Genomic DNA, 15,383 nt, shown 5'->3' with positions numbered 1-15,383 from the left:
CTCCCAAGGAGCTCAGGGAAGGAAAAGGAGCTTCCCCCTCCCCGCTGCAGAGGCAGACCCTCATGCCTCCCACACTGCAGGGAGAAGGCAGCTCTAGTGACGACAGCGTCCTGCTAGTCTCTGTCCCTTCAGAGCCACTTGCAGGAACTCCCAGGAGCCTCTGGTGGCTCTGGAGGTGTCATACTTAGGGTTTCACTCAGGCCAGTTGGAGGTAAAGAAGAACAGGGCAAGAAGAAAGAGGGCTGAGGGCTTCCCTGGTGGCGCAGTGGTTAAGAATCCGCCTGCCAATGCAGGGGACACAGGTTCGGGCCCTGGTCTGGGACGATCCCACATGCCACGGAGCAACTAAGCCCATGCACCACAACTACTGAAGCCTGAGCACCTAGAGCCCGTGGTCCACAACGAGAGAAGCCACCGCAATGAGAAGCCCACGCACCACAACGAAGAGCCCCCGCTCGCCGCAACTAGAGAAGGCCTGCACGCAGCAACAAAGACCCAACACAGCCAAAAATAAAAACAAATTTATTAAAAAATAAAATAATAATTAAAAAAAAGAAAGAAAGAGGCCCCCCACTCCCACCCCACAGCCTCCTGGAATCAACCCCAGGACCCTAGGACCTGAACCCAGACCTGAGGTAGAATTCCAGGCCTGTCCCAGGAAGGCAGCTGGATTAATCCCATCACCGTACCTGTGAGTGGTGCCTGCTGGGGCCCGGTGGAGGCTGCCAGAGTGCTGAGGAGTGAGAGGGGCTGCGGCCAAGCGGGGTTCTCTCTTTCCCACTCCCTCCAGCTGAGGTCACGGGTGCAAGGGATGGAGTCTTCACTGGGACGGTTTTTTTCTAGGTCAAAAAGGGAATGAATTTGTGTACTTTAGTTCCCAGAGCACTCTCACAGAGGCCAGCCAACATTTGTGAGGTGCTTATTATGGGCCAGGCACTGTTTCAAAAAGTTATAGGCGTTAATGCTCTTTTAATACTCACAACAACCCCCGAGAGGTCAGTGCTGCCATAGCCCCCATTTGATGCATGAGGTTTCTGAGGCCCAGCAAGGTTAAGTCACTTACCCGTGGTCACAAAATGAGGAGGAAAGGCCAGAATTCAAAGCCAGATAACCAGGCAACAGAGCCCATGTTTTTACCACTATGTCATGTGAACAAGGCAGTACCAGTAAAAGGAGGCAACCAACGTGGCTTGGAGAGGTTAACCAAGTGAATTTCCCTAGGAGATTCAGCTAGCTGAACTGGCAACGGCCTTGAACCCAGATGGCCTGAAGCCAGAGCCTGTTCCTGGTCCACTTGGCTTCAGCTACTCAAAGGGTGGCTTGCAGCCTAGCAGCCTTGGCATCACCTAGAGCATGTGAAAAATGCAGTCTCAGGTCCACCCAGACCCACTGAATCAGAATCTGCATATTAACAAGATCCCCAGGGGATCATTTGCACGTGAAAGTTTGGGAAGCACTGTGATAGGTCACACCACCCACTGATAGGGAGTTGAAAGATTCAACTACACAGGTAAGCTTGGGGAAGCTGGCTTTTCCAAATGTAGCGCCCACGCTCTCTTTCTCTCTCTCTCTCTCCTTTCTCTTCTCTCTCTCTCTCTCTCTCTCTCTCTCTCTCTCTCTCTCTCTCGTCATCCAAAAGTTCCAAGAGGCTGGGGTGTGACTGTCCTTCCAAACTGAAAGGGTACACTACCTGGCCCAAAGAGAAAAGAGGGGTTCCTTCAGCTCCAAGGAAAGAGCAGGGTCTTGAGGACACCCCAGGATGATTAATTGAAATCAGCCTAGGGGCATCTTGGGAACAACAGTTCCCATGACACAGATGTCCTATGAGTCTGAAATTCTAGCTGTTCTCTCAAGTCCTAGAAATAAGTTTGAAATATTCTCTGTCTTCTTCAACTCTAATCTCATGCGGTATGTTTTGAGTGTATGTGTATGTGTGTGTGTGTGTGTGTGTGTCTGTGTTTGAATGTATGTGGAAAAACATTAATGAATCACCATTGTATTAGCAGTCACATAATATGAGAAAGCACTTCTAGACTTGGAGAAAACGTGGGCCAGCAATCAGCTCTATTTACCATATAGAACAGGGGTTGTGAACTGGCAGCCTCCAGGCTCACTTTGGTCTGTGGATACCTTTGTTTGCCCACTAAGTGTTGGCCTGTACTGTACTTTAGTATTTTATGAAGCGGGGGGGGGGAGGTATGTGATATAAAAATTCAGATTTTTGTTTTTTCTTGAAAAATCAGAGTATCTGACAACCCCAGGCTTGTGTTGCAGCGTGGCAACAATTAGTTGAAGCTTTAATTGAAACGTTCACTTTTTCATGCCACTCTCCCCACCACTCCCTATTGTCTCCTCAATGCTGAAACCAAGTGTCAGCCCAGCTGTTGTTTTACCAATGATAGAGTTGAGAGAAAACCCAGCCATTTCTTATGACACTTAGACTCTTTACTCCTCTATAGCCCCTGCAGATGTTTGAGTTGCAACCCCTGGTTTGGATAAAAGTTGGCACAGCTCCCCTGGGACCTACACATTCCTCTAAATCTCTAAATATAACATGATATTCTGGCTGCCTCCTGAGCCAATTTGGAGGAATAATTTCTTAGTGGTGTGGTGCACAAATATTTATTGAGCTCCTATTGTGTTCCCAGCCCTGTGCTTGCCACTGGAGAAATTCAGAGGCACCAGAAAAATCTAGTATTGGTTGAAGAAACAAGACTTAAGCCTATGAAACAATTAGGGACAGTATGTTGTGCCAGAGAGGTTATGAGCAAGGAGAGATTTGTCTGGGCAGGAAGGTGTCGTGAGTGGACCTGAAAGGTTAGGTAGGATTTAGGGTGGCGTCAGGAGGAAGGGAGGAGAGGGGGATGAATAAGGCATGGGGAAGGGTAGCTGAGGTTTGACCAGAGCAGAAGATTTGGGCTGGAGAACAGGAGGAGTCAGAGGGCTCCCATTTGAGGAGGGGACAGTGATCAGGTGAGATGGGTACGAGGGGAAAGTTCATGCAGGATCATCCATGCCAAAATGAGTGGATCTGGGGTAAACTAGAACCCAGAAATAAATCGGGAACAGGGCTGCTGTTCCAGAATGGGTCATGCTGGCTCACACAGACTCTGCGTCTCTTCCTAGAAACCCCGCCTCCTCTGCCTTGGCCAGCCCACGCGTACTCATCCTCTCTGACTCAGCTCAGACCCCAGGCCTTCTGGGACAGCTTCCCGGGAGGAGTGAGGGAGGCCTGCCTTTGTGCTCCTGTGGCACCCCAGGCTTGAGCTTTGAATGTTGCCTGGAAGGAGAGGTTATGTAATTTGGGGATTTACCCATCTGACTCCAGAAATTATAAACCCCTTGAAGGGGGTGCTGTGTCTTTCTTCACTGTGATTCCAAAGCCTTCAACAGTGTTTGGCACTTACTGAGTGCTCAGTGCATGCTTTTGAATGAATAAATGAATGAATGAACTAGCAGAAGATTGCTGCCACGGTCCAGGCAGCAAAGAGATGATAAAGTGGACTAGGGTGTGATCTGTGGGAGTAGAAATGAAGTAAAGAATATAAGAAACATTTGAAAGAAAGGAATTAATAGGATTTGATGCCAAATTGACTATGGTGGCCAAAGATCCTGGAGGAACTCAAACTAAGGTACAGGAGGATGATGGCAAACCTGACAGCACCAGGAAAGCTGGGATGGGGGACTAGAGGCAATCTTACTCCTATATCTGCAGAGCGGAAAATTCTCCGAGACAAAGGTGCCCCGTGCCCTCCGTTACCTGGACTGTCCTTTTTTTTCTCTGTCTTTCTGCTGCTCCTGGAACTCCAGCCATTTCAGGATCAAGGAAATGGAAGTCCAAAGGAAAAGAATAGAGGATGAAGCTCTCATTTTAAATCTTGTTTCTAGTTATATTTTTCCTGATGCAACAAAAGCGTTAGAGGCAGATATAAATGTGAAAAAGGCCAGCTGTGACTATACTGGGTGGGTGTGACGCATATTAAAGTACCCGAAGAAAAAATAGGGAAGGGGGAGGCGGGATGGGGTGAAGTTTGGGCAGCAGAACCCAGGCTGCTGATTTTGCTGAGGTGGAGTGGGTGTGACTCCATCTGTTTGGTCCTGCGTCTTGGCCATTTATTTTATTTGCTGTACGTTGCATGTTGCTGCCAACGTGCAAAAACTGCTATAACCGCAACCAGACTAGAACCTGCCTAAATGAGGAGAAAAATCATCACTCAGGGCTTCATGCTGAAAAATTAAAGAGAAGAAACTAAATGTCTGTACAAAGCAGTTATTGAGATAAGGAAGCAAAAATTCCACGTTCCCTGTTTCTCACATCCCTCTGATCCGTCTTGTACGTGACAGCCCAGACTCGGTTGCCATAGCTCCCTGGCTGGTCCCTCCACACCTAGCCTCCCTCTCTTCAAATCACTGTCACTGCAACAACCAGCATGACCTTTTAAAAATGTAAATGGGATCACGCCACGTCCCTGTTTAAAATGCTGCTAAGGCTCCCATTTACACTTAAAGTCTAAATCCATTCGCATGGCTTCCCAGCCCCTGCCTGGCTTGGTCCCTGCCCACTTCTACGTGTGTCGTCCTACCACCATCCCCACTTCCCTACTGGCCTTCCTTCCCTTTCTCAGCACTCACCAAGCTTCTTCCTCAGGGCGAAGCCTCATTTGTTCCCTTACCCTGCACAGCTTTCTCTGCCCTTTATCTGGCTTGTGCATGTTTCTCCTTCAGGTCTTTGACTCCTCTGACCTCCCGGAGATATTAAAAGCTGTCTGTGCCAGAGATTGCCAGTAGGTCCCCAGCATGCCCTTTTCCCTTCTCCCTCCAGGGTAGATCATCTAATTTTTATTTATTTATTTTTTTTTTTTGCGGTAAGCGGGCCTCTCACCGCTGTGGCCTCTTCCGTTGCGGAGCACAGGCTCCGGACGCGCAGGCTCAGTGGCCATGGCTCACAGGCCCAGCCGCTCTGCGGCACATGGGATCCTCCCGGACCGGGGCACGAACCCGCATCCCCTGCATCGGCAGGCAGACTCTCAACAACTGCGCCGCCAGGGAAGCCCAGATCATCTAGTTTTGTGTTGGGCCCATGGCTATGTGGAATGGAGGCTGCATTTCCCAGCCTCCTTTGCAGCTGGGTGTGGCCATGTGACTGAATTGTGGCCAATGAGGTATAAACAGAAGCAGTCCTTCCCAGAGTAATAAAGAAAATCTGTAAGTTAACATTCTGAGACAGTCAAAATATCTTGCTATTAGATACCAAATATCTTCCTCCATTAGAGTCCAGGGCCCTCCAGCTCAGCAATGTGACATCTTACCATCTTACATCTTCCTTCATTACAGATCTCTGTATGATATACAGAGTGACAACCCCAGTATAAATTCTTTAACAGCGGGCAACTAACAAGTCTTTTTCCTGTGTTAATACTTTTTCTACTTCCCGCTCAAGTTAGAATTAATACTACAAGCTAATTTTTTTTTTTTTTTGGCCGCGCCTCACAGCTTGCGGGACCTCAGGTCCCTGACCAGGGATTGAACCCGGGCCCTTGGCAGTGAGAGTGCAGAATCCTAACCACAGGACCGCCAGGGAATTCCCTACAAGTTAATGTTAATTGAGAGTTTATTACATCCTCCTGTAAATTTGCTGAGGATGGGCCAAGCACTTGATGCATGTGAGCTCATTTAGTCCTGATACTATCTGCTTGAGGTTGGCAGTACCGCAGTTTCTACTTTATAGGTGTAAAAACCGAGGCCCAGCAGAGTTAAGCAATATGCCCCCAAGGGCTCATAGTCAGAGTGGTGACTTGGGCCCAGGGTTGTGTGAGCTCTTACCCATTATGAGAGATTGCATCCTCTGAGCTCTCCTGGTTTTTAGTTTATTACTGGCATTCACAAAGAAAACTTTCTTTTTTTTAATTCTGTCTCTGAGTTGCTGGTCCCTGTTATGACAAAAATCTCCTTCTCTCTGACACCTCGTTTTTCTCTTCTGGTGACATTTACTAATTTTTTTCTGTTCTTCCTTTTCTTTGACACCACAAATCAAGTTCACTAGGACCCCGGTTCCCGTTTTATCTTTGCTCTCTGGCCGTGGTGCCCTGTGGTCTAAGTGCTCTCGACCTCTGTTTCTCTCATACCAACCAGTCTTAAGACGCAACCCTAAGTCATCTGTACGTGTAAGGATATTTCCTCAGGCATGGAGAAGACAGGCCTGCATGAGGGAGCTTTCCAAAAAACATTAAAAAAAAAAAAAAAAGTGACCATAGAAGCTCCATAAAGTTCAAGCAGAGGCCAGGTAAGTAGGTAAAGGAACCCAGTGACAGATGATGACATTTTAAACAATGTTTTGATTACTTTTCTGTAGGACTAGAAACTAGTTTAGAAATTAGCTTTTACTTTTCCACCTGTGTTACTAATTTATTCTTAATATTGAAGAAGCTACTTTTCATTTTTTATAAAATTCCTCCTCTGGGGTCAAGCCCACGATGCTTGTGGAGAAGGAGAATTAGGCAAAGAGACCAGGCAAAGGTTGCCCTGAGTCAAGAATACAGACTGGATACTGAGGGGCAATACTTCATGCATCTCCCTGTGCCCATTAACCAAGATAACTTGGTTTCTGGATCTCACCGTGCAGACCATCTGGGGACGTCATGCTGGCTGGATTTGAGTCATGCACCTGAACTGGTTGTGCTGGTGCAAGTCGGGAAAGATCTGAGAGAGGGCCTCACTCTCCCCCTTGGCCATCAGCTGCGTGAGGCTCTCGCTGGGCTGGGAGGCTTGGAGTTTCTTCTGCACTAACTAGATGGAGGAAAAAAAGCAAAACCAGGTGGTTAAGTTCTCAGCGTCTCTGCATTTTCCTAATATCATGGTCCAGACCCTAAGGGTTAGAACTCAGCTGTCCTATCAGACAGAGCCACGCCAACTGCACAGAGAGGCAATTCTGAGGCCATACCTGTTTGTTTATACCCCCGTACTGTTATAAAGATCCTTTGGTGTCCCAAGAAGAACATTGTCTCTGAAAACTTTAAACATATTTTAGTAGATAAGCTATTCTTATTAACATACTTTCATATGTTATTGAATAGCCTATTAATATAAACTTTAATAAAGCTCATGCTACTTGGTTTTATATTTAAATGGAAGGGGATTAAATGTTTATTGTAGGAATTTAATGTTTTTCAAATTCATTTCTCTAAGAAATATCCTACGTTGAGCTACTTTTTATGCCAGAGTAAAACTGCCTTTTTTCCTGTTGCCTGTGATACCCCACAGATGCCCCAGTTGTGCACACTGCTCATACTCATTCGATATTTATTGAATATCAACTACGTGCCAGGCACTGGGGAATCGAAGTGAAGAAAACAGATAAAAATCTCGGCCTTCATGGATTTTGTGTTGTAACTCAAGTCAGGCTTCTGTTCATTATACTCTAAGACCTGGGGCAAAAAGGCCCAGGTGGCTTCCCTGAATTCTATCAAATATTTAAAGAAGTAGTAACACCAATCTTCACAAGCTCAGAAATAGAGGAGGAGGGAACATTTCCCAAATTACTCAATAAGGTGAGTATTACCCTGATACCAAAGCCAGGCTATCACAAGAAAACTACAGACCAATATCTCTAATGAACATAGATGCAAAACTCCTTAACAAAATGCTAGTGAACCAGACCCAGTTATATATAAAAAGGATCATACACACCGCAACCAAATGGAATTTATTGCAGGAACACAAGGCTGGTTTAACATCTAAAAGTCAATTAATGTAATATACTATATTAATAGAATAAAGGACAAAATATGTGATCATCTCAGCAGATGGAGAAAAAGCATCTGACAAAATTTAATACCCACTCAAGATAAAAATTCTCAATAAACAAGGAATAGAAGGGAATTTCCTGAACCTTATAAAAGGCATCTACAAAAATCCCATGGTTAACATCATACTTAACAAAAGACTGGATGTTTTCCCCTAATACGAGGAACAAGGCAAGGATGTCTACTTTTGCTACTTCTATTAAACATTGTACTGAAGGTTCTAACTAATGCAATAAGGCAATAAACAAATAAATGGATCCAAACCGGAAATTAAGTTAAGCTGTCTTTATTCGCAGATGACATGAATGTATGCACATATGTAGAAAATCCCAAGGAATCCACAAAAACTACTACAACTAATAAACAAGATTAATACACAAAACCCAATTGTATTCCTGTACACTTTCAATGACTGATGCAAAAATTAAATTAAGAAAACAATTCCATTCACAATAATATCAACAACAATCAAATACTTACTATATTGAACGAAAGAAGTGTAGAACTTGTAAACTGAGAGCTACAAAACATTGCTAAGGGAAATTAAATTAGACTGACATAAATGGAAAGACATTCGATACACATGTATTAAAAGACTCAATATTGTCAAGATGGCAATTTTCCCCAAATTGATATATAAATTCCACATGTCCTTATCAAAATTCCAGGAGGCCTTTTTTTTTTTTGTAGAAATCGACAAGTTGACCCTAAAATTTACATGGAAATGCAAAGGATCTGGAATAGCCAAAACAATTTGAAAAAGAGCAAAATTGGAAGATTTACAACATCCAATTTCAAAACTTAATATAAAGCTACATTAATCAAGACATTGTGGTATTGGCACAAGAATAGGCAAACGAATCAATGGAACAGAATTGAGAAGCCAGAAATAGATCCTTACATTTATGGTCAATTGATTTTTGGCAAAGATGCCAAGACAATTCAATGTGGAAAGGATAGGCTTTTCAACAAATGGTACTAGGACAGTTGTATAGCCACATGCTAAAAAAAAAAAAAAAAGTACTTAAAAAAGTACCCCTACCTCACATCATACACAAATATTAATTCAAAATGGATCAGAGACCTAAATGTAAGAGCTAAGTCTTCTACACTTCTAGAAGAAAATATAGGATAACATCTTAGTGACTTCGGGTTGAACAAAGAGTTTTTAGATACAACACCAAAAGCCTGATCCATAAAAGAAAAAATTGATAAACTGCATTTCATCAAAATTTTAAACTTTTGGGCTTCCCTGGTGGTGCAGCGGTGAAGAATCCACCTGCCAATGCAGGGGACACGGGTTCAAGCCCTGGTCCGGGAGGATCCCACATGCTGAGGAGCAACTAAGCCCGCACGCTGCAACTACTAAAGCCTGCGCGCCTAGAGCCCGTGCTCTGCAACAAGAGAAGCCACCACAATGAGAAGCCCGTGCACTGCAAAGAAGAGTGGTCCCTGCTCGCCGCAACTAGAGAAAGCCTGCGTGCAGCAACAAAGACCCTACGCAGCCAAAAATAAAAGTAAAATAAATAAATAAAATAAAATTTTAAACTTTTGCTCCTCAAAAGACATCATTAAGAAAATGAAAAGACAACTCACGGACTGGGAGAAAATATTTACAAATCATACATCTGATAAAGGACTTGTATCCAAAATATTCAAATAACTCTTACAACTCAATAAGAAGAAAAAAATCAATTTAAAAATAGGCAAGGGACTTCCCTGGTGGTCCAGTGGTTAAGACTGCGTTTCCACTGCAGGGGGCCTGGGTTTGATCCCTGGCCAGGGAACTAGATCCCACATGCATGCCACACTAACAGTTTGCATGCCACAACTAAGAGTTTGCATGCCACAACTAAGGAGCCGGCGGGCTGCAACTAAGAAGCCGGCCTGCCTCAACTAAGACCTGCCACAACCAAATAAATAAATAAAGTAAATATTTTTTTTTAAGTTTCAAGAAAGATTTGAATAGAAATTTCACCAAGAAGATATATAAATGACTAATAAGCCCATGTAAAGTTGCTCGACAGGAAACCCTAATTAAAAACATAACACATCCACTAGAATGACTTTAATTAAAAAGATAATACCATTGTTTTGTTTTTGTTTTTGTTTTTGGCTGTGTGGCTTGTGGGATTTTAGTTCCCTGACCAGGGACTGAACCCAGGCCCTCAGCAGTGAACAGAGTCCTAACCACTGAACCGCCAGGGAATTCCCAACAATACCATTGCTGGTGAAGAATGCAGAGAAACTGAAACCCTCATGCATTACTGGTGGGAATGTAAAATGGTACTGTCACCTTGGAAAACAGTTTGCCGGTTTAAACATAAGCTTACCATATGACCCAGCAATTCCAATTCCTTGGAATCTACCCATGACAAATGAAAACATACCCTAACATACATCTATACAAAAATTTGTACACAAATGTCCACAGCAGCATTATTCATAATAGCCCCAAACTGGAAACAATCCAAATGTCCATCAACTGGTGAATAGATAAAACATGGTGTATCTATACAATGGAATACTATTCAGCAATTGAAAGGAATAAATTATTGATAATCTGTGACTCTACCCTAGAGTTGGCCCCATGCTATGATATGGATGAACTTGAAAAACCTTATGCTAAGTGAAAGAAGCCAGACACGAAAGCCTATATATTATAGGGTTCCATTTATATGAAATGTTTCAGAAATATGAGTAGAGATTGAAGACAGATCAATGGCTGCCTAGGGCAGAAAGTAGGAACAGGGAATGACTGCAAATGGGCATGAGGGAATTTTTTAGGGTGATAGAAATGTTCTAAAACTGGATTGTGGTGATGGCTGCACAACTCTACACATTTACTGAAAAATCTGAACTGTACACTCAGGTGAATTTTAATCAGTAAAGCTGGTTAGAAAAGGCCTAAGGCAAGGCTTCCCAGGGTGCTGCCGTATCAGCTCACCGAAGCTCTACAGCTCAGCTCTGACCTTGGCTGGAGGAGCCAATGGTGCCCACTTACCTGTGAGTCTCCTGAGGGACTGCAGCTGTTCTTGGGTACCAGGCAGTGAGTGACGAGAATCCTAGGGTCTTTGGTGGTGATGGACAGGCCCTTCTGCAGAATTTGAACCAGTCGGATCTAGAAGTGGAAGACGTCTCAGGATGGTCAGGGTGGAGCCTTAGGTAGTAGATCTTCTCCGTGACTGTCCTCAACCGCAGGATATGCTGAAAGCGGTCACAGACCTGGAGCTCCACAAACTTCAAAGGGAGAATCCTGAAGGCGTGAGGGAAGACACACACTGACAACCCCATTGCTTCTGATCCAACACTGTCTTCATTAAAATGAGGAGTGTCTCCTTCAGAACTGAGGCTTTGGTGGGTAGGAGAGAGAATGCTCAGCACAGTGGTGCTCAAACTTTGGGGAGATCAGATTCACCTGGGGAGCTTGTTTAAAATGCAGACGCCTCAAGATACCCCCAGAGATTCAGATTCAGTAGGTCTGGGGTGAGCCCCTGGAATCTGCATTCTAACCTCTACCCCTCCTGCCATGATTCTCATGCTGGTGTTCCCTGGATCCTGCTTGAGAGGGACAGCCTGGGAGTAAGGTAGCTGGGATCATAGGGCTTTTCGGTTTCCTTCTTGACGGCACAACAGGAGCTGGGTCCCACTGTCCAGCTTGTCCATTCATTGACCTCAATGCCTCAATTACTCTTCCTAAAGGAGCTAAGATTCAAGGGGCTGGCTTTGGATCTAGTATTAGTCAGCTGGATCTGGGCTGTACTTGCCATAGGTGTACCTAGAATATAATGGAGAGGTCTATCACTGAAGCAACATGGAGCAATGAAGGGTTTACTTGGACTTCTGGGAATATCTAGAGATTCTTGAGATATCCTACAGAAGAGGCTCAAACATCTAAAAGGGCCGTTTCATCCCCAACAAGCATAATGTTACAGCTCCAAGTGAGACTTCGTTCCACTCACTTTACCAGTAGGAAGACTGCAATGCAGCAAGTAACTTGTGACTCAAAAATTATTTGAGTCTAGTTAGTTGCATAAGGACTAGAACCTGCATCTCCCAGCCAGTGCTTCATCTGCCAGACTGCCTGGCTTCCTTGCCCCTTGGCCCAAAGTGGAGAGATTTCCTAAGAATTCAGTGCAGTGAATGCAGCGAGAAGGAAAGAGGGCATGTAGACTGGCCCTCACTCCTATCCACTTTATGGCCCCCCTTTGCCCCACTTCAGGATGCTTACCTCTTCAGGATGATCTTGGGGGCTGTAGTTGGTTGGTTCCATGTCTGGCTCTGCCCATGGTGCCATTTGACGTTGGCCATGAAGAGGATGTTGGGAAGAGGCAGGCGGGGCACAGAGGAGGTCACCCCAAGGGCCGTGGTGTTGGAGGCTTTGTAGATGTCTATCCAGTTTCTGCCCTTTCTGACCTGCAAAGCAGCACCCCCAGGGCACAGTCTGAGCACTGGCAGAAGCAGCAGTATGTTTTAGGCGAGAGTTTCTCAGACTCAGCACCATTCACATTTTGGGCTGGATAATTCTTTGCTTGGGGGAGGAGCTGTCCTGTGCATTGTAAGATGTTTAGCAGTGTCCATCTATTGGACCTCTGCCCAATAGATGCCAGGAGCAATCTCCACCCTCCCCCCACACAAATTGCGATAACCCAAAATGTCTTCAGACATTGCCAAATGCCCCCTGGTGGAAAGGGCAAAATCATCACTTGTTGGGAACCACAGTTTAACCTATATTGGTTAAACAACTGTACCAGTATTTACTTTACCTACTATTAGCAATTGCCCACAAGAGTTCCTTGATGTGTGTCACACTTCTGTGAATCCTCCCCAGACTGTTTCCTGGATTTTCTTTGAAAAACCTGTCCTTTGGCACTTTCTTGAGGGGCCCTATTATCTCCTGCACCTTTTCTGCATTGTCAGGTCCCTGTAACTTCCAAGTTCTGTTTATTCTGGGTTCCATCTGGCCTGAGGGGAGCCCAGACAAGGAAACAAAAATGAGTGCCGTTGCACTAAGGCCTTTGCCTCCTGTGTTTCATGGAACAGCCAGGTCAGTCCCACCCTTTTTACAATAGAGGGAACTGGGATTAAGGGTGTGCAGGTCACCTTCCTGATGACACCTCCTGATAAGAATGCAGTGGACCGGGATCTTCCCTGGTGGCGCAGTGGTTGAGAGGCCGCCTGCCGATGCAGGGAACATGGGTTCGTGCCCCGGTCCGAGAGGATCCCACATGTTGCGGAGCGGCTGGGCCCGTGAGCCATGGCGAGCCATGGCCGCTGAGCCTGCGCATCCGGAGCCTGTGCTCCGCAACGGGAGGGGCCACAACAGTGAGAGGCCTGAGTACCGCAAAAAAAAAAAAAAAAAAAAAAAAAAAGAAAGCAGTGGACCAGACTCTGAGCCCAGATCTCTCTGGGCTTCCGGCTCCTATTCTTTCACCCACCAACATTTCTGTTCTGAACCCTCAAAGGGCAGCTCATTTTACTGCGTCTTTGTTCATCTGCTTTGAGCTGACAGCCTGGAGGAGGAAGTAAATTGAGGGGGGAAGCTACCTAATCCTCCGCTCAGAGCAGACAACACTTGACCTCTCTCCCCAGAGTGACTGCAGGAGAAAACCTATCTGGAGCTCTGCAAAGTCAGGGTCAGATGGGGGTGGCCTTGCCTTAGGTTCCTCTCTTTGCCTCAGTTGTCACTCCACTCCAGTTCCAGGGACAGACTCTCCGTCACATTGTGGGAACAGATTTAGAGGAATCAAGGAGTGCCATTCTGAGCGGCCCGAGAGTACCTGGACAAAGTTGCTTTCAAATACCACTGATTCAGGAAACAGGTTGAATTCTGGAGAATGAACCATCTGGCAGAGCAGTCCCTCCTCCACACCCAGGCCCACTCCAGGATTTGGTTCCCTATCCACAGGAAAGAGGTCCCTGAATTCTTCCCAGGCATTCAGGGAAGGGAAGGTTGGATAGGATCTTGTGACTTTTACTGTCTTCTTCGATTTGTTCCAAGTCTTTCTATGTGGAATTGATGACAACATTTCCGCACATGCTCAGGGGCCTGCTGCGCATTTGTCCTGGGCTCTCTCTCTTCCCTTCTGGCCTTGGGCAGCTGGCCAAGGCCTGGGACCACCAATCAGATCACAGTGATGCATGGATGACATCATGAAAAAACAGGGCAGGCCTGCAGGAAAGGGAAATGCAGAGGAGCCTCCCTTTTCCTCCAGAGTGCTTTTACGGCTTGTTTAGTGCCCTGACAGGCCCCAGCCCTTCTCAGGACCTGAGCTCCCCCAGAACTTGCTAAGAAAGTATTGAACCAGGCACAAAGCAAAGAAGGAAGGCTGTTAGGAAGCTCCTTCTGCTTCTAAGAGGAAAATACCCTCCCTGCCTTTCAACCCTCCCTTACTCTGAATGCGACTAACCCCAAAGAGTTCTTTTATTATTTTTTATTTTTTATTTTTCCCCCAAAGAGTTTTAAAGGCTGTTGTCAATTTAAAACCCAGCCTTCCTGAGCTTTGTACCATGTGGGTCCCACATGCCCTGGTTTATCTGCAGTAGCCTTTGCTGTTTCTGGAAGGAGTTGAGGGGCTGTAGGTGCCTGCTCTGTGTTCTCCTACAGCTGGCTGGCTACTTCTGCAGGCCTTATTTCCCTGAGGAAGTCAAACTGAAGAACCGTAGAAACAAGTAGTTTCTTACCCAGAGGCTGGCTTGGTGAGGGTACCAGCTGAGAGGAATAGAATCCCAATGAGCAGCTCTGCTGGATCAACAAGGCCTGCTTCCTCATCCTTGAGCCAGAGGAAGAAAGAGCCCAGATCTTGGGGTGGGTAGATCAGAGGCAAAGAACCAAGCAGGCTGACTGCTACTCAAGTCTATTTCAGGGAGAAATCACATTCTAGTTTGGACAAAATTCCAGAATCTATTAATCATCAAGGTACATTCACCATCAAGGTTAAATACAGTCAATTTAGAAAAGCAATTTGACAACCAACATATGCAAAGTACAAGCATGGAGGTTTATTTTTGTGTTTCATTATCAAGTCAGGGAGAAGGCTGAAAGGTCAGAGGCTTTCCTTATCTGATTCCATCAGCTCCCTTTCTGAGTCGTTTCCATTGCGCCCCTGCTCTATCGGCTCCCTCATGGCTAAAGCAACTTCTGCACTCACGTTCCTCATTTTCTTTTGTTTACCATGTGGGAGAAATGTCCTCTATGGTAACATTCTCTAAGGATGGGGTCAGATACCGCATCCTGTGGTTTACATTTCCCTGGAAACAACATACAGTACAAAAGTGGTGGCAGTTAATACGCTGATATGATGCTTTTCACAGTTAAAGCTTACCTGCAACAGTAAATCTTATTGGCTTAGATACATAGTTTGGATATATTTGGCCATTGAGACATTCAAAAATTCCCTTCAATATGGAAGATGACTTTTTCTCTTTACAAGCCTGTTGAGCCCATTTTTGTGGTGTGTAGAGGGTGGCTTTTTAGCACCCAGTCTAAATAGCTAATTGTGAGGAAGCAAGCTTTCAGCTCTAAACAAAATGCTAAACAATGATAAAATGGTGCCTTAAGTTCCTATTCCTTCCTACCTG

At 45.4% G+C, this 15,383-nt stretch overlaps 1 protein-coding gene across 1 annotated transcript; it reads right to left on the bottom strand.

Moving 5' to 3' along the window:
* Positions 1–271: 271 nt before the first annotated feature.
* Positions 272–14,572, bottom strand: GARIN1B (golgi associated RAB2 interactor 1B). Its single transcript, XM_081244923.1, is given in 8 exon segments — positions 272–839; positions 3,761–3,798; positions 6,665–6,786; positions 10,807–10,923; positions 10,927–10,937; positions 10,940–11,058; positions 12,034–12,218; positions 13,583–14,572. Coding segments are annotated over 8 exon segments (1,083 nt in total). The 5' UTR covers positions 13,832–14,572; the 3' UTR covers positions 272–597.
* Positions 14,573–15,383: the final 811 nt, after the last annotated feature.

This window comes from Mesoplodon bidens (genome assembly GCF_964165515.1).
Source record: "Mesoplodon bidens genome assembly, chromosome: 9".
Lineage (NCBI taxonomy): Eukaryota > Metazoa > Chordata > Mammalia > Artiodactyla > Ziphiidae > Mesoplodon > Mesoplodon bidens.
Note: the sequence above shows the minus strand (reverse complement) of the source record. Positions and strands in the feature narration are given on the sequence as shown.